The sequence below is a fragment of the Halichondria panicea genome, chromosome 14 (genome assembly GCF_963675165.1).
Source record: "Halichondria panicea chromosome 14, odHalPani1.1, whole genome shotgun sequence".
NCBI lineage: Eukaryota > Metazoa > Porifera > Demospongiae > Suberitida > Halichondriidae > Halichondria > Halichondria panicea.
In genome coordinates this window covers 5,983,791-6,002,638 of record NC_087390.1, presented here as the reverse complement: position 1 = coordinate 6,002,638, position 18,848 = coordinate 5,983,791, and the positions used below count along the sequence as shown (strand labels likewise).

Below are 18,848 nucleotides of genomic sequence, written 5' to 3'. Positions count from 1 at the left end.
GGAAGGGGTCAAAGGGCAAAATCCATTACTTATTTCTATATAATGCTCCTACTATCTGATCTACTGCATGCATGCACTGTACTGTATATATACTGGACTACTGTGCCTGCCTAAAGAGCTAGAGTTAGAGAGAGTGGCCGGGCTATAATGGCAGTACCACCAGGAGGAGCTCTGCTGACATGTACCACCAGTCGGGGAGATGATTTGAGGGGAAGTGTGATTGCTATGGACGAGAAGACGAAAGTTGTCATCATCAGTATCCTTCCGAACATAATTCTTAATTACATTCACAATCAATACGCTTATTGTCAACAATTTGTTACATACATGTACTACATAAATGTTTTTTGATGGTGTCATAGCGTTCTTATAATTAATATATAAATTAATTATTTACCTTATCTAACGTTCAGAAGAAACCACTGACTCTGTTGGAGATTCCGTCCAGATTATCAATCTTCACCATGTGTCAGATCTCAAAATATCAGGCCACACCCAGCTCACCGCACCCACAAACCTCCCGGCCATTAACCTGCAGAAGGTGCAACAAAGATTGGAGCAAAACGTTGTCGCTAAACGGAAGAAAACCGAGAGCCGAGGGGTTAATGTTTCAGATGAGGCCCAACAGCTGTTCGACTCTTTGGCAAAACTGTAAGTACCGTATCTAGCCTTTCAAAATCGGTCCATTACAGGTTTAGTACGTTACATAACTTTAATCTGAGCATGTCATGATAAGCCTTGTCTAGTGCTACACAATGCATCTTAATATTACTTTTTAGTGAAGTTATGGCCTCCCCGAAAGTAGCTTGCCAAATTTTTCGTTCTCGGATAAGGATATTATTATCCATGGACACACACGCACGCACACGCACACACACACACACACACGCACGCACACACACACACACACACACACACACAGTTACAGTGACACTCGGTGGAAGAGCAGTGATATAGTGATATTGAGTGATGTCAGGATCTCCCCTCCTTATACACCTGACAGTTGTACGGGTTCCAACAGTCTCCTGGCTAGGATTCAGAAGTTGGTGAGCTATTACTGTGGGTTACAGTGCACTTGCAACAGAGAATTGCTCTACAGCAAAACCACAATAGATAATAATTTCTAAGCCTACCCTCTCTTGCACGTGTGTATAAAACAGCCACTCAAGGCCACCTCTGTATAGTGGCCAAAACATGGCTCCTCAAAGGTGTCCGTTATAGAGGGTTCCACTGTACTGTTTTAGGTAACATGTAGAAAGCAAACTGAACTGATAACCATTTCGGCAGACTCTCTTTAATTCTCTCTAGGCTTGCCCTCTCCCCCTAAACAATTACATGTATACAAGTCAAGTCAAATCATTGCAAGCATTCTTGAAATGTATTTCATGCAGATACATTGTACATGTACATACTAAGCTTTTCAAGAATACTATCATAGGTATCTATTTCAGTTTGGACCTAGCTAACAAAAGAGCAAGCTTTACATGTATTACATATATGTACTGTACATGTTAGAATGAAATTATGATAATTATAATTATACTACATGGCAATTTTCTTTCACAAGTGCACTGCAAGTCTGCAATCCACTAGGGACAGAATAGGTGCGGCTTAGTGGTTAAGGTGGTGGCTTAGTAGATCAGATGATAGATTAGGCGTAGGTTCGATTCCCTCTTGGGGGACTTTTCGTATATTTCTTTACAAATCAGTTAGTAATTTCCCTAAATTTTGAAGTCATCATACTCCTTCTCAAGTACATAATCAAGTTGGGGCGTCGCCCGGTTTCTACCGGGCGACGACCCAACTTGCCCTTCGTATGATTGATACTCAGCCTCTACAATACGAAAAGAAATTCGCCAATATACTGTTTGTAAGGTAATTGATGTCCTCATTTAGCACTGTTTTCATTTAGCGCTGTTTTCTCTATTTAATTACTGGTAAATCACACTCCATAATTAGCTGATTCTGATAGTTACATGTACTTACTTTCCTTCTTTGCGGCAATTCCACTTCATTATTGTACACACACACACACCCACTCATAGGTACGGAAGTTTCAAGAGGACAAAAAGAACTGACTGAACTATCTCTCTGCACACATGAACCATCTTATAATAACTCCATAGTATACTGAACACTCATATACCACATTTCTTTCTATACAACACATGCTTTGCTGTTTTGTATTGTATCACATGACATGTCGTGTCTTATAACTAGTCACAACTTGTACATTGTTATTTCCTGTACTTCCTCTATAATAATTATACACGTGCTATTACATGTTTCTTTATAAATTGTTATACTGTACGGGTATAAAATTTCGAGGTGTTTTTAATTTCGTGTTTTTCGTGGGTGGCTGCAGAACACGAAAATTAAAACCCGCGAAAGGCTTTGTTTACGCATGCAAGATAGTGACACACCCTAACTCCACGAAATTTACTACCCGCGAAATTTTCCAAATAAGAGAATTGCACGAAAATTTACACCCTCGAAATTTTCTACCCGTACAGTATATGTAATGAAAATATTTGGTCTACGTGTATACTTATTTAAGAATAAACTTCAGTAATTAAAAAATATATAGGAGAACTCCTGCACACAACTAATTAAAGTAATATTTCACTTCTAAAACCTAGTTTCAGTTTTAGTTTAGTTTAGTGATCAGTGATTCCTTCGTCTCATGTCTGTGAGTCGTCTGTCTCCTTCTTTGCTTCCTCACTGACGACACTCAGCACCCTCTCCTTAGTCACTGGCGCCAATGAACCCCTACAAGAGACAAGAGATGAAAGTTACATTATATACAGATCCTACGAAACAGCTACTGCACAACAAATGCTAAAGCTCCTCTTTTTACAAAACAAGTTTATATGCATGAACGATTAGACTTGGTACCCAGGAAATTCCATTGATGCCACCATGCAAGATTATTTCGTACATTTTGCACATGCAATCATTGTTACACATAATAATCTATTCACACAAACCCTGCCATGAAATACACTCACCTTGGGCTTGTAGTGCTCCAGGCATCAGATAATAGATTAGGCGTGGGTTCGATTCCCTCTTGGGGGACTTTTCGTATATTTTCTTACAATTCAGTTAGTAATTTCCCTAAATTTTGAAGTCATCATACTCCTTCTCAAGTACATAATCAAGTTGGGGCGTCGCCCGGTTTCTACCGGGCGACGACCCAACTTGCCCTTTATTTCCCAACCACTTGCATCCTCTATTTTCAGGGAAATTCTATCTTTTTCGAACTCCAAGGCTGAGTACTGTTCCAAGACTGCACGCTTCTTTTTGTAGTGCTGATCCACAGCCTGAATAATGAAATCAATTTTATAATATAGGAGAAAATTAAGCCCTATACCTCACTGTGAATGTCAGTATTCCAAGTTACTACAAAATGAATTCTTGAAATAGAAGGAGACACCTCAAAATAGTAAAGGCTTGCAATGTAGTGTCGTTCTGCTGCTACTCCTTCTGTTATTTCGGCAGTAATACCATATCCACTGAAATGATTGATTTCTAGCACCCCATATGAGTTATGCTCTGAGAATGATGCATGACTGTCTACTACCTCAAATGTGTATGGAAGATGCTTTTGGGAGCAACATGCTCTCACAAATAAGAGCTTGGTGGAGCTGGTCATCTTGGCACAGTGCTGTATCTCGACTGTCAGGTGCTGTTGAAATCGATCCGAAGGATAAGTATGTACCCAGAAGATACCGCTGACCAACTGGAGATTGTCAGGAAACTGGTACTGTCCAGCTACACTGGCCACGATGTCTAGTCGACACTTGTCAACACCAGCTGGCAGAGAGCCCTGGGGTATGGTGAGCTTGAACCCATAGCCATCCCAGACGAATGTTTGGGATGAGTTGGTGACAATAACGGTAGTGCGAGCTAATACCTCAACACCAGGGAGGTCTGTGAATAAAACACAAACAGAATTATTTGATAATCAAACACACGCACGCACGCGCACACCCACACCCACCCACACACACACAAACACACACACGCACACGCACACACACACACACACACACAAACACGCACACTCCACACACCTAAGGAAAGAGGTGACTCTGCTGATGGCAGCACAGGATAGAGGGGTGGGGCTGTGGGGGTTACCATGACACTCTCAGAGGGAGGAGGTGTGGTAAGGTCTATAGCTGTGGGGGGTACAGCAATGCAGGGGGCATTTGTATATTGTGTAGTCGTCACCCTTGGACAGATCAACAGTGGCTGTATTATAGAGGGTGGCCTGCTAACACAGGTCCAAACACATGCTATGGAGACTTCGGGCTATCACATCCCACAACCTGACTGTAATACTCTAGAGGGTACAGTTATGACAGTGAAAGCATTCAGATGATCACTGCAGAGATTATACTTCATAAATTAATATGCATCACAAGTTTAGAGAAAATTAATGTTGAATGTAAACAGTAACTGTCATAAAGCTGAAAACACACGAAGCTAACCATATGAACTAGAACACTGAAGTGCAAACCCTCGGCTGGTGACATGATTATAAAGAAACCAGAAGAGTGATATAATGCAGTGCATATAGTGATGTTGTTATCACGTATGACTTGCACAGCAACTCAGGAGCAATAAAACTAAACCAGACTGGAGGTATGCTGAAACATTTGAGAACAGATAGTGGTATTATAGATATATGCACTGTGGATTAGGATCACAGCAAAGAAGCCTGGAGTCTCAGAGAAGTATCCAGGTCCTACATGGAGTAGGATCCCAGTCAACTAAAGCAAGCTTTCTACTTTAGTGACCCTGTTCCATTGTTCCTGGACCTGGTACAGGATCACTTCAGTTATAGTAACGCATGTGGCGGAGTGTGTAAGTTCTGTTCAAGCTACATTTTGCTCGCTTTTATTAGACAACGAAGCTCTAACACTGAAAGCTGCCACTATTAGAAGTACTGACTTGTTGTGTGGAGGCTACCCATGCTGTAAACGCAGTGCTAGAGCATCCAGGTAAGCAGACCCAGTCACAAGCTTCTTAGCTTTTGCTCGTTTTTATTTGACAACGAAGGTTTAACATGAAATTCTGTCACTATTAAAACTAATAACTTGTTGTACAAAGGCTATCCATGCTGTAAACGCAGTGCTGTGGCATCCAGGTGAGTAGATCCTGTCACAAACAAACCAAACGACTACTATAGCCCGTGGCCGCCCACGCGCCTTGGGTTAACAACACAACCTAATGCACAGTCATAGCCAATGACTCAATAGGGCTTGCCAGCTCAGACAATCCTAGCCTATAGAATTGTATTTATCCACCCACCACACACCACACCCATACTCACCGTCCATCTCCTCGTCTTCTCCACTCCCTGAGGCCATTTGCTTGAGGTGTTGTTTGCTGGGTGTACGGCGATTCTTGAGTGGAGGTGGTTTCTTGAAGTGCTTGTCTAATGGTGGTATCTTATTGACTGCATTGCCACTCTGTGTGCATGGAGGAATTGGGTGATAATGATACGTGTAAATTGCTGTAGCTATGAGATTAGCAAGCCCAATTAATTTGAAGCTTAAATAATGAAAGCACCGCAGGTGCTGATGCCTCGGTGGAGATGCCAAAGCTACATAACATAAAGCTACTAATACCGTATAGCGGGTAATTTTCGGGGGACAAAATATTCGTGGTTCAGCAACATTGAGACATTTCGTGGGTAATATGTTCGTGGTTGGAGCTTGCAATGCAGGTAAAGGTAGGCAAGGTCGCTTCATTCGTGGGTAAAATATTCGTGGTCAGACCTCCAACCACGAAAATATTTTGCCCCACGAAAATTACACGCTATACGGTAGCTTAATTTTATACACATAATGAACATTTTTTAATTTGCATGCTGCTTGCAAACTCAAAGAGTGGGTAATGATCGACCATGATTGTTGTTAACCGATGCCAAAGTTCAAGTCTAATTAATGGCTGCCATCAGCAGCCTTGCAGCTCTCTTCTCACTCTTGCAGCTACCAATAGCTAGCCTTCTAGTGCACCTTTTGACCATGTCCAACCTCCCATTACACTACTCACATTGGATCTCCTCTTGGTGGCAGTACGACGCTGGACACAGAGGAGAGAAAGAAAGAGAAAGTGATTTAAAAACACCAACCAGTACTCACAGTAGCTGCAACATCAAACACTCAGAGCAACACTAATCTCTGACTACACACACTGACTCTGTTACTGTACACTCACTCTCTTCCAGCGTTTGCCATCCCTCAAGATGGATACTTGAGCATCCTGTACAGTACATAAACATAGCACTACAATACATGGCCTCGGTATGTGTACTGGTTAAAGATTAAATGTACCTCATGTGTGTTGGTGACGTCCAGGAGAATGTTAGAGGGTGAGCGACAGCTGCTGACCAAACTCCTCCTCTTTACAGCAGTGGGGGACTTGAGATAGTTGTCCTCAAACACTTCCTGGATAAAAGCGTGTGTTAAACATTGATAGGAGTGTTGTTAATCGTAAACAAAACGCTGAGAGATAAAAATAAGTTAGCAAAAACAACTACAATACAATGAAAACAGTATAAGAGGGACACTACTAAAACAGTACAACGAACTAAGAACTTATTCGATGCATACCTATTATAGATTTATACTCCTTAACTGGGCAAACAATTAGAGGCACATGTATCATACATGTAGTACAGACACAATTTGAAGGCACCTTTCAGTTATAATTACAGGCCATAACTGGGCCCAGTGATGTGCACACAAGTTTCAACGTGGGGGCTATTTTCAAAATAACACACAAATTTGCCAAGCCTATTACCAAGAGTTCATTAGGAAGAGTACGCAACTCCAATAGCTGTACACAAAAAGCATTCCTCCAATCTTACGTCACAGATACTGCCTGTAGTAACCGCAACTAGCAGGAAAGGCAATGAGTGACTATGTTATTCATTGCCTTTCCTACTGGCAGTTGTAAATGAATAACATTAGTGATAATGTTACTGTTTGTGTTCATTGCAAATTTGATTTCACAGTTTATAATAGCCTCGATCCCAGCCCCTCTCACTAGAGGGCCTGGTAACCACCGTTTGTGCGTGGGTGGATTCAATAGTAAATTTGTTAGTAAAACTCTTTGTAATTTATCAATTAACCTTTTGTACTATGGTCACCCACGTGGTTGATTAAACTATTTAGTGTCAAGAGAGAGAAATCGCCATCACAACTCTAGGCGCAGCTTATACGAGGAGCACTGATCTTACTGAGATGGCATCAAACAAGCATCTGGAAGCAAGTAGATTTGCCAGAGCCGGTCGGTACTGACAGAAAAACGCCTACCACTCTACCACAGTACAAAAGAAGACAAAATCTGACTTTTCAACACTGGAGAGAGCTTGAGCAAGAGCAAAACAGAAGTAGAAGCCATCACAACAAAACTAGTCACTAGTCTAGGTCGTAAATGTTGTAAGTAGCTGTGTTATTTTATTAAAACTGCTGTGATTTGTGCAATGACATCATTGTAAAATATACAATATACTGACTAATTTACTAAGATATCTCGATCCCCAAGAATCTTGGGGCAACTGACGCATGCGCAGACAGTGTATACCAGGCCGTCTTTCTCAACTGAGAGCGGCCTGGAATCGAGGCTAAGTTTATAACAGCATGTGGTTGCGACGTAAGTTTGAAGAAACGCCTACTATGGTTTTAAGTGGAGTTGCGTACTCTTCCTAATGAACTCTTGCTATTACGTATGGTAAACTCAGGACTAAGAAATTGTCTAGAGGTGGTTAGTACCAACCACCACCACCGACGTATCACTCAACCCACATGTTGCTTGAGGTTTTCTTCAGCTTCAAGTCTTTTTTTCATTTGATAATCGAACGAGCTCCTGCACAAGCAATAAAACATGATGAAAGCAAAAGTTAAGCTGTAGTTGACAAATTTACCTTGCATGTCTCAGCTTCACCTTATCCGTTTCAGTCTGAGTCTGCAATATAACGAGCCATAATCAACACACAAGACTTTTAGTGTCTACTAGCTACAGTACACATGTCGTTCTAAGGGGACTAACTTTTGCATTTCTTAACTTCATTATGACGTTAGGTTTGGGGGGGGGGTAATGACGTTAAAAGTGACCCTAAGGCTTTAAGTTTTTTTGGCGTCAACACAATTACTTACTAAGCTATCACACAAGTTATCAGATATATTTCTCACCCTAAGAGTACACAGCTCGTTGTTCTCTGCCAGTAGTTGGTTCCTCAAGTTCATCGGTTGGTTGATAAACTGAGCAAACTCTGAGAGAGAGAGAGAGAGAGAGAGAGAAAACCAAAAATTGCCTTGATGTCTCAAAAAGGCCTTTTATAAGCGCCAGAAAAAATAACAGCAACGGTAGGCGCTTCTTTTAGGAAACTCAAAAAGTATGCTGATGCTGACATATGATATGACGTGGCGTACATCACTTACGGTACGGTAGTATGCGCTATACATGTATGCTGTATGGCTATCAAAACTCATGACCAAATTGACAAGCTTACCTCCTTCTAAGCCAAGAGAGAGCACCTCCGTGGTGGCCTCAATATCTTCGAATCTAGATACCAGAGACATGTCACAAGTTGAACATTTGAACTGAAGCTTCTTATTCAGAATAGCCTCGATCCCAGGCCGCACTTCACTCAGGGAAGTGAAGGCCGCGGCCGGTGAAGGAGGCTATACTAGTTCCGGCAAAAATTCTTTCATGTATTGGTGAGATTGAGAGTGGGGATAAAGCTGAGAGGTTGAGAGTGATTTAGTGAGGGAGCTAACTGTTCATGGCAGCAGGTGGAGGAGGTGGAGGGAGACAAAGCTGAGGAACTGGCTGACAAACAGTTTCATCATTCTAGTTATATTGCCGTTAATTTTTGTGCATGCAGTTGTTTTGTTGAGTCCCATATATATAATTTCCATGTGATCTGCTCTTGCCGTATCTATACACCTTTTACCTTATCTATATAGGTAGGGGCAATCATGCACGTATACCTGAATTCAGTGTATATGTACATGTACACTGAATTAAGGTACATGCCGGTTCAAGTCAAAAACACCATTACTCATTATAGCACTTACGCCCGAGGGCTGAAAGACACTATAACCACCATTGATACCGAATGCCCATGATAATTAAAATGCATTAATTGTGAAGGCCAGCTGATGTACTATTTGTGAAAACTCACTATCTTATAAAATTAATAATTGACGTTGACTCTATTCAACAGTTATTTCCCAAGGCTTATTATCATTTTGGAAAATTTTCAGGAAACCGAAACTAAATACAAGATAACATTTCATTTGTCAAGTGACAACATTGAGAATTTATATACTTCTACCGAACAAATTCTGTTCATTTTTTGTGAAAGAAGATCGAGTCAAGAATTCAAACGAAGAATGAAGCTTTACATTGCTCTTACTTTGCTTGCTGTGCTTGTGAGTGTGCACAGCAAACCACTCCTCACCGATCAAGACAAAGAAGAACTGGCCAGAATCAATGGATTCAAGTCTAAATTCTTTCAGATCTTGAACACTGCTGGATGTGCTTTGCAGAAGATCGGCCGCAGGGATAATCGGCCATCTTATGAAGTGGATATTGAGGGGTTCAACTTGAGAAGGATTTTGCAAGGCTTTGTCGAGTGTCTCCCACCCACTCCCAGACGACAACCCGATTATATGGATTCTACTGGAGAAGAGTTGAATGAGATGCTGCAGAAGATGGCATTGGAGTTGGAGGAGGAGGTCGCTGCTATGGAGGAGGAGGACGGTGAGGAGGAAGTGGCAGAGAAGCAGTATCCCCAGTCTCTTCTTCTCCCAGCAATACTCAATAATTTCAACGGTTGAGTCCCTAACATAATAGTAAGAGAGGAACAGACTCATTTTGTAGATAGTAAAATACTATATAGCTCTTAGTAAAGTGTAATTATTAATTTTACTTTGGCAAAGATGTGGTATTCATTACATGTACAACTGCTGAGAATATACAAACACCATAGGTAATAATTTATATAGAAAGTAATAGTTCTGCCTAACAAAGAGAGCAGAATACACAGCTATTCTATTGTTTAGAGCCTCAATAGAGGGTATACTTCCATATAGTCATCAGCTTGCTTGTAGCTGCATTGCCTCTATGATTGGAACAGCCTCCTTAATTGATAGCGTGGGGGGAGGGTGGTTCGTCTCTCAGGAGCAGAACTCCGGGGGTGGGGCTTGGTAGGTTGTACAGAGGGGGGAGTCCCTGCATGGTTGATACAATAGAAGTGAAACCTAACATGGTATATAGAAGTTGCTTGTTGAAGTGATTGTATAATTATTTTCTGGCCCAACAAGAAAGTGAAAAGAATTATATTATAATGGTAGTACTGGCGACTACAAACTATAAACATTCATCCACTGTAAAATATACTAATATTCATGCATGTACTTTAATCACATCCCCATTAATACCCTAACCATGCACATACCCTAAACCACATACCCTCTAACTCACCATGCAGTGCTGGAGGTAGTGAGGCTCCACTAATTGTCCGACTGATCCTATAGGCAACGTTGTTGTTGCATTTATTCATATAATTATATTGATGTCAATTATTGATGTCCACATTTAGCTGCTTCTCTAGTAGCTGATATTTTAATAGTTACATGTATATTTACTGTTTCCTTCTTTGCAATTCCACTTCATTATTGTACACACACACACACTCGTAGGTACTGAAGTTTCAAGAGGACAAAAAGAACTGTTAACGTGTTACTCGAAAATAACTCGCCTTAAATCGAATAGTTGAGTGCTGTACACAACAATTTGATTTAAGGCGAGTTATTTTTGAGTAACACGAAATTTAGTGCCTCGAAAATTGGTTTACACGGTATTGAAACCTCTCTACTGTAGGGGTGTGGTCATTTGAACCTCTATATGCAGCAATGCAAAAATGTTCATCTGATATAATGTGTGTATAAAAAGTATTGCTAATAGTTAGTAGCTTTATTTTCTGTAGCTTTAATTGACACCTATAGCTCCACCGAGGCATCAGCACCCGCGGTGCTTTTATTAAATTAGTGATCACAAATTACAATAACTCGCCAAAACTATCATGAATGTGAAGTTTCACGAAGATTCAGTCCCCCAAAAGGGCTTCTCCTTGTTTTGCAAGTCCAGCTATAGCTATATATATAGCTCCATAAAAATAAGCAGGTTAGTTAATGTATCCAACATTAATTTTTGACTGGTCTTCTGAATCAACTGTGTTCCCCACTGATCCCAACTTTTAACCTCTTTCCCCACCTCCCATGCAGTGACACAAACATAATATATACACGCGCATAGTGTTATACAGCCTTCACTGGTGTGGACAGAATGTGTAGATCTAATCTCGCCCCCACGCGTTACGTTATCAACCTCACTGGCATCCCCATTTCCGGCCGGGAAAGAATGATCATTCACCCACTTGTATACTTATATATATATGACCTCATGTGCATGATGGAAGTTCAAGACTGTCGGATAGAGTGAGCCTATATATAACGATCCGGTAATTAAGGAAAATCGTACGTGCATGCATTGCATGTATATTATTATATTATATGCATGTTGGAGATTGCAAAGTGCATGCATGCATGGAATGATTGCCAGGCAGATATGAAAGTTCCCAGAAAAGTATGCAGTTGCCTGTAGTAGTACCCAGCAATTCTTGAGAAGTGGTAATGGTCATGCACCTATCATGCATGCATGTGGTCATGCACTATTAATAATAGAGATCTAGACCTATAGTATACTGTATATTGACTGACTTCTGTGCCATGGCATGCTGTAGCAGTTGATAATGTATATAGTATCTCTACTTTATTCATGACTACCAGTATATGAAATTAAACTAAGCATAAAATTATTTCCTGCAAAATTATAGAAGTGATATAGTCTAGCCACAATAAGTTCCAGGAAATATGCAGTACACAGCATGCAATTCTTGAGAAGTGGAAGCAATGTGGTCACCTATAAGATAATTATGGTCATGCACTGCACGTCTATATAACATGTACTGTGTTGTAGTGTATATCTCTGTGTTAATTTAGTACTGAGTGAAAAGCTGTCAGCGCATATGGGAGCCATGCATGGCTGCTGTGAGCATTGTTTTGCTGGTCGTGTGTACCATAGTCCCTGCTATTGGACAACCTCTCTTGACCGTCCCTATCAGAGTGTGACAAGAAGACCTGGATGCTCTAGGAACAGATCAAGCATTTTTCTGCTACAAGATTCAGGGAGCTGCAGATAAGTACTTCAACTTGGTTACAGTATTAGCGTCAACGCACACTATGCAGCTGTATCTAGCCATAGATAGTAGAGGAGACTAAACGTCATCAATCAAATAGATATACGTACCGTGGGCGATGATGGTCAGTGTAGAAATATTCTGGTCGACGTTGTTGTCGAGTGTAGTGTTTCAGTGGATGGTGTTTCTCTTGATTCGACCGGTCAATACATGAGTGCCAATATTTCCGTACGTCATTATCCCAACAGAGTTCGTATCTCCGTGCCTAACTGTGATACGTTGACTCTTGAGATGTTTTTGTTCTGTGAGTCTCGTACTATGGATGATCCTGAATCACCTACGGGACGCGTAACTACCGATATGATCACATTTAACATTTTGAGGGGCTTTAACGTTGAGCACTCCTATGGCCACGGTCTAATCGGTAAGCTCTAATTATACTTGTGTGATAATTTGCTAATACTTAATGTTTGTTGATCTCGCTTGGACTGCACGAGCAGCCTAGATGGCTTTGTTTATAATACGAACCTTTGGCCTGCTAAAACTACATGTGCTGTAACTCCCCCCCCCCTCATACACGCTACACACTACAGGTCAACTCTGGAACCGTGAGGTTAGTGTCACCTCCTTCACTGGTATGGACAGACACGGCGATCCTGCCCCCGAGCGTTACGTCATCAATCTGAGCAGCACTAGGGAAGAACGATCCTTCACCGGCTTGTACTATGACCTAACCTGGGAGTTCGAGGATGGTCCTTGTCTGTACGCCGGAAACAGCCAGGCCAGTCCGATATACGAGATAGTCGAACCGAACGACTCGGTAATTGAGGGACGGTATGGAGAGTATGTGGTGGATAGTGCATTCAACGAAAGGCCTCTCAACATCGTCTCTTTAGAGAGGACAGATGTGCTTAATTGAACTTGATGCTAGAAATTATCTGAGTATATAACATTTATTTTGTAGACTGCTTTTCTTTATAGCTATTGACGATGACTGGTTTTGCAGTGTTTTGAGGATTAAATTTCAATGTGTATATTATTGCTAGTTATGTATAATTATAGCTTTGGCACCTCCACCGAGGCATCAGCACCCGCGATGCTTTCATTCAGTTATGTCATACCAATTAAGAGAACTGCATAATTATATATAATTAGTAATGCAACTACAATTACACTTTCCAGTACTACGTTATAATAATTATATAAACATAGTTTTCAGTTTTAGTTTATAGTCAGTGGTTTCTTTGTCTCACGTTTGTGAGTCATCTGTCTCCTTCTTTGCTTCCTCACTGACGACACTCAGCGCTCTAGTCACTGGCGCCAATGAACGCCTACACAAGATAAAAGTACATTATAATTATACTAATTCATCTCAAGTGTCACCTCAACACGAGTGGGGTTTTCCACATTTGCACGTATTTTTAATATACTACAAATCCTATGAAGCAGCTAGCTAGCTAGCTATACCTCAAAGCTAGCAAACATAGCTAGTATAGGTAGGTCATACTAATCATGTTGATGGCTCTTCCCAACTTTGCAAAGCAGTGCAAATAGTGTGGATACATGCATGAAGGATTAGATACTCAAAACTGAAGTAGCATTAGTAGACTGTCACAGACGCATGCAGCATAGCATGCAGCAGTCGTACAGATCCATGCACACAAACTCTGCTATGAAATACACTCACCTTGGGCTTGTAGGGGGTGCTCCAGGCATCAGAGGAATGGGTGGGCTTCGAGCGAGAGGGTTCCGCAGCTGAGTGGTGGGCAGTGAGAAGGGACCCAGTGTGGAGGGGGTGGTCCTTCGTGTAGGCCCAATAGAGTCAGCCGCAAACGGATCTATTGACGTTCGCCTCGAGGGCATGGCAACTGGGGACATGGGTTGATGTAGTAGGGGTCCATTTCCAGATGTTCTTATCGGAGGGAGGGAAGCCCCTCCAATAGGGGGTAAGCCGAGAGATGGAAGGGGCCTTGTGGTCTTAAAGGGGGGAGAGGTGATCGTGGGTAGTGCAGATCCACTTCCAGCACCAACCATTTCAGAACCACTAATGTCTTCCTCGGACGAAGTGGGTGGAGATTTCTTAATCACAGGCCTACCACTGAGAGGTCCTTTTCCTTTGCCGATAAAGGGTGGAGCTCCGGGGGAGGTGGGGCTTAGTGGGAGCCTCATAGGGGGTAGGGAGCGTGGAAGAAGTTGTCCTGGAAGAGTGGAACCACTTGTATGGGGAGTGGTGTCACCGAGGGCACGTCGAGCTTGAGTACCAATAGCACCACCTCTCAGTGGGGGGAGGGTGGTTCGTCTCTCGGGAGCAGCAACTCCGGGGGTGGGGCTTGGTAGCTTGGAGAGAGGGGGGAGTCCCTGCATGGTATAAATACATTTACACGGAGTGAAGCTTAGTGGTAATAGTTTGCTTATTATTTTTACGGTGGTAGTAACAAATAAAGTAAGCAGATAGTATGCATGGTAGTATACAGATATATAATTATGGTGAACATGGACAATCAATTTCCACATTCTGCACTAACGGCCATGCATCTACCTTAATCACATACCCACCAATACCCTAACCACATACCCTAAACCACATACCGTCTAACTCACCAGTGCTGGAGGTAGTGATGCTCCACTAATAGTCCGACTGATCCTAGGCAATGGTGGAGCAGTACCCAAACTGCTTAGCGATGGACGAATACTAGCTCCACCTCGCGGCTTGAATGGCTGCTGAGGAACAGGAGGCAAGTTTTCAACTTCTGTAAGAGCTGTAGCAGGTCTTGGAACCACCTCAGGCAATCTCTTGAAGATATTGAATGGATCAGGATTTTCCCTCATGGTCGACACATCGGGTGGTTTCACCCACGGTTTCGGTCCAGGTGTTGCTGGTTCAACACCAGGAGTAAATTGTTCTTTCTTCCAGCGCTTGACTACTCTCAAAGCTTCCTTGCGTTCGGACTTGCGCTTGTAATAGCGATAGACAAGTACGACTGTTACAATGATACCTACAATGACGATAATAGCAAGAATGGCTATAATGATCCACCAGAATGGAAAAACTGGGATCACAACAGGTACCCCGGTTCCGAAATTGCCCTCAAGGCTCGTCCATCCCTGATAGGCTCGACAAGATTGTTGATTATCGTTACAGATACCAATCGATGTAACGGAGCCGCCGTTGGTAGTTTGGTCACCGCACACGTTGACACCGACACACCAGGGAGTTTGAGTGGGCAGTATGGCGTTGCTAGACGTCACCTCCGTCCCTGTGTGAAAGTAATTCGGCGTAAACGATAGACTAAAGATCAGAGGGCTTGTCGAAGGTCGCACAACATTTTCACCAAGGGCTGGGTCCACGATTGTGATTTGAAGCACGCTTGGGCTGACCCACAGGCCAGTGTAATCAGCTCCAAGTGAGGGATCGAAAATCAGTATTTTATCGATGTCCGTACGCGTGGTTACTGTGGGTTGATCGGTACTACGGTCGAAAAAGATGGTGATCAAATCGTTGGCTCCGTAAACATCGTCAACATTGTCCGGATCGGATGCAACCACTCGGGAGATTAATGGTGTCAAATCGTCATCAGATTCGAAATAATAGAAGGGATCTAATTGTGGAGCAGTGTTACCGTTACTGACATCACCGAGTAGCAGCTGTATGTCGATGTTGTGGCTATCAGCAATGACTTGAGCCAATGTCATTTGGTTGATACTATCAGTTAGAACATTGACGAAACCTTGAGGATCTTTCGTTGGGTCCACCGTCGGATTTACAATATTGACAACTTGGAGTACAATTTCAGATGTTACTGGTTGAGCAGCAGCACCGGATGTGGCTTGTCTTCGTTCTCGCTCTGAGGCCGTATCCATGGTGACTTGCCGCTTTCTTCGGCTAGTTTTGGTAAAAGTTTGCTTCATTAATTCAATTTCAGTGGCGTAGACTTCCTCAGCGACCGTACCGTCGGCTAGGAGATTAGCACAACCCACTAATTGTAATTCAACATTGGAACCAAGTTTGGAAACATCGATTAAATCTGTTACGGGCATCTGACAGTACTTTTGCAGCTGTGTATACGAGAGAGGTTGTTGGAAATGGATGGAAATTTGTGAGTCTTCTAGTAAATTTTTCTCGTTACTATCCAGCAATTTGTCGTCAATGCCAGTGTTGCTCAGGACAATGTTGCTAACATCGGGTAGCTTCAGTCCAAAGTCCCCTTCCAATGCTGGCGAACTAGAATTGGAATGAAAAGAGTTTGTGTCTGCCGTCTGGAGACAGTAGTCACTCAAGTCCGTTAGCAATTGTCCCCTATCATCGAATCCACCACAAGGACTAACAGTCTCAGAAACGGATATTGTCCATTGTCCGATTTGAATCTCGGATGAAACTTCTACTCCGTTCTGTACTTCAGTGATGAATGGAACGGGATAACCCTCGTCAATAATAGTCAGCTGCAACTGTGTGGGAGATATCCACGCTCCCTGCAATGGGCTGGGGGTGATATTGTCAATGAAGAAAGGCTGAGAAAATGTGAATATATTCGTTATGTGTTCCCAAGTCAATGCTGTATTCAAAACTCCATGAGGTGGCAAGTTAGTGTCCTCTGAAAAAGTTATCAAAAATGAATCGCCGGCGGATACTTTGGAGTCAGTATCAAGAATGCTTTCACCTTCAGTTTCAGCGCCATTAGCGACTACAGACACTATCTGCGGCCCCTCTTTCGTCACCCAAACTCTAGCCACACCCTCTGCACAGCGAGGCTCGTCCATTGGGAATCGTTGCTTGTCACATATCTGATAAGAAAACTGCTCGTAGCCACTGAAACTTGGATTAGGGACGTACAAAATTCTTGTTATATTATCGACTGTAACAATTGAAGCCACTCCATTTTCTGGGGAACTTCTCAAATTGAGAGAAGTTTCGTTAATATCACTGTCCAATTGCAATCCATACAGTGTCAAGTTCAAATTATTCGTAACTGCTTGGTACAATTGTTCGTCATCAGAATCGAAAACCGGTGTCGAACGGCTTAGATATAAATATGACGGTGTAGGTAAATCGGACATATTTCTAGAGCTCTCAAACGGTGTGAGAAATACGGTAACTTCACTGGTTGTGCTCACGGCAATATCTCCAATGACAGGTACATCATTAACATTTGCCACAACGATAGTCACGCTCGCCTGAGTGCAGGTGATATAGACACCATCACTTCTCGATACAGTGCCACCGTTTTGTTCGATTTGTCGAGTACATTCTGGGTCCGGATCGACTCTCCCTAGTTCATCGTCCCTCCGAGGGTCACAGTTATCGCACACGGCATACGTAAACGTGTCAGGGCCGACATAGTTAGCAGGGGGCTCGTAGGTTAAGATCTGATGGGCATGATAAACTCGTAAATTTCCCCCTATGGAGGTGGTAGTTTCATCAAGGTATGTGCCTTCAGGCGTTACAATTTCTAGTCTCAAATTTGCAGTTTCAATGTCTGAAATTTGGTCAATAAACGAAATCAAATCGAAATCATCTTCGCGAGAAATGTGTACAAACTCGAGAGCTTGTGGAGGATCGTTAATTTGGAGTATGGTCACTTCGATCTGTCCTCTCAATGCGCTGCAGTGGTTCTCACTGTCACATGCATTGTAGAATATGTAATCAATCCCGTGATCGTTCAAGTGCGGCACATAAGTTATATATCCGGAACTAGGATCGTACGTAGCCACACCCCTCTCAGGTAGAGGATCCATCAGGAATACATTTTCCATCGGTGGCCTTCCTTCTTCAACATCCGTTATCTGCTCCCAAATATTTAGAACATTAACGCCACTGTTGCAGGTAGTCAAGGAAACACCATCCTCGCAAATTGTTACGGTTAATGGTGGAAGATGAGGTGCATCGTTGTCGGATAGTATAGTGATATTAATAACAGCATCCGTACAAAGGCGTGGTCCCATTGTGTCGTTATCGCAAGCTCGGAGGACAAAGGTCACCGGTTCAGTGTCTGTGAAGTAATGCTCTGGTGGGTAGTACGTGAGGATTCCATACACTGCAGGATTGGTACCGGAATCGGACATAGTGATATTGTAGGTCACATTCCCGAGAGTAGCATTTTGTATGATTTCAAACGAGCCGGCATGTAGAGTATTTTCCGGATCAGTGATTTGTAGGTCATGTGGTAAACGCCAGGTCATCACCATGTCCTCGACAATGGTTAGTTCAGTTATACCAAAGAATGGTGGGTCGTTAACGTACGAAACTGACACTGATATCACAGCCTCCGTATAGCTGTTGTCCGAGTCTATGGCTGCTATAGTGATTGTATCGTTGCCATGGAAATCTTGGTTCGGAGTGTAGACTATGGTGGTGGTTTGGAGGAGGCGGTCAGTTCCAAGCTGGAACACGGAGGTTGTGGAGGAGGTGTGAGCAGTTCCATCACCTGTGCATGTGTAATTACAGTATGCGTAAAGTAAGGAGTACAGCAGTCAAGGATAGCTACCGATACAATAAAAATCGTAGATATATTTAGTAGTATAATTATTACTTCACACCACTAAAACTAATAGCTAAAGAATGCATCTGTTT

The 18,848-nt window shown here is 42.5% G+C and overlaps 3 protein-coding genes across 8 annotated transcripts in view; 1 reads left to right on the top strand and 2 right to left on the bottom strand.

Moving 5' to 3' along the window:
- LOC135347852 (uncharacterized) overlaps positions 1-8,645 on the bottom strand; it is a 36,440-nt gene extending 27,795 nt beyond the window's left edge. For 2 of the 4 annotated variants that reach the window (XM_064545953.1, XM_064545952.1), the window contains exons 1-3: positions 8,525-8,645; positions 8,205-8,284; positions 7,937-7,977 (exon numbers count right to left, since the gene is read on the bottom strand). In XM_064545953.1, coding sequence (XP_064402023.1) covers positions 7,937-7,977; positions 8,205-8,284; positions 8,525-8,594 — 191 coding nt within the window. In that variant the 5' untranslated portion in view covers positions 8,595-8,645. Of the gene's footprint in view, positions 1-397; positions 539-7,936; positions 7,978-8,204; positions 8,285-8,524 lie in introns of those variants that run through there. The other 2 variants (XM_064545951.1, XM_064545950.1) reach the window with 1 other exon arrangement.
- On the top strand, positions 26-2,285 carry LOC135347979 (protein LSM12-like). 2 transcript variants are annotated; one of them, XM_064546154.1, is made up of 4 exons: positions 26-256; positions 417-651; positions 923-1,046; positions 2,046-2,285. In XM_064546154.1, exons 1-4 carry the CDS (start codon positions 148-150, stop codon positions 2,076-2,078), a joined length of 501 nt encoding a protein of 166 aa, XP_064402224.1. In that variant the 5' UTR covers positions 26-147; the 3' UTR covers positions 2,079-2,285. The 2 variants fall into 2 exon arrangements, with proteins under 2 accessions (XP_064402224.1, XP_064402223.1); XM_064546153.1 differs by having other exon boundaries at positions 414-651.
- The window catches only part of LOC135347788 (uncharacterized), a 64,496-nt gene continuing 48,212 nt past the window's right edge, over positions 2,565-18,848 (bottom strand). Inside the window, exons 18-20 of one of the 2 annotated variants that reach the window (XM_064545834.1) lie at positions 14,882-18,702; positions 13,968-14,638; positions 2,565-2,769 (exon numbers count right to left, since the gene is read on the bottom strand). In XM_064545834.1, coding sequence (XP_064401904.1) covers positions 2,682-2,769; positions 13,968-14,638; positions 14,882-18,702 — 4,580 coding nt within the window. In that variant the 3' untranslated portion in view covers positions 2,565-2,681. Of the gene's footprint in view, positions 2,770-13,400; positions 13,612-13,967; positions 14,639-14,881; positions 18,703-18,848 lie in introns of those variants that run through there. The other variant, XM_064545835.1, reaches the window with a different exon arrangement.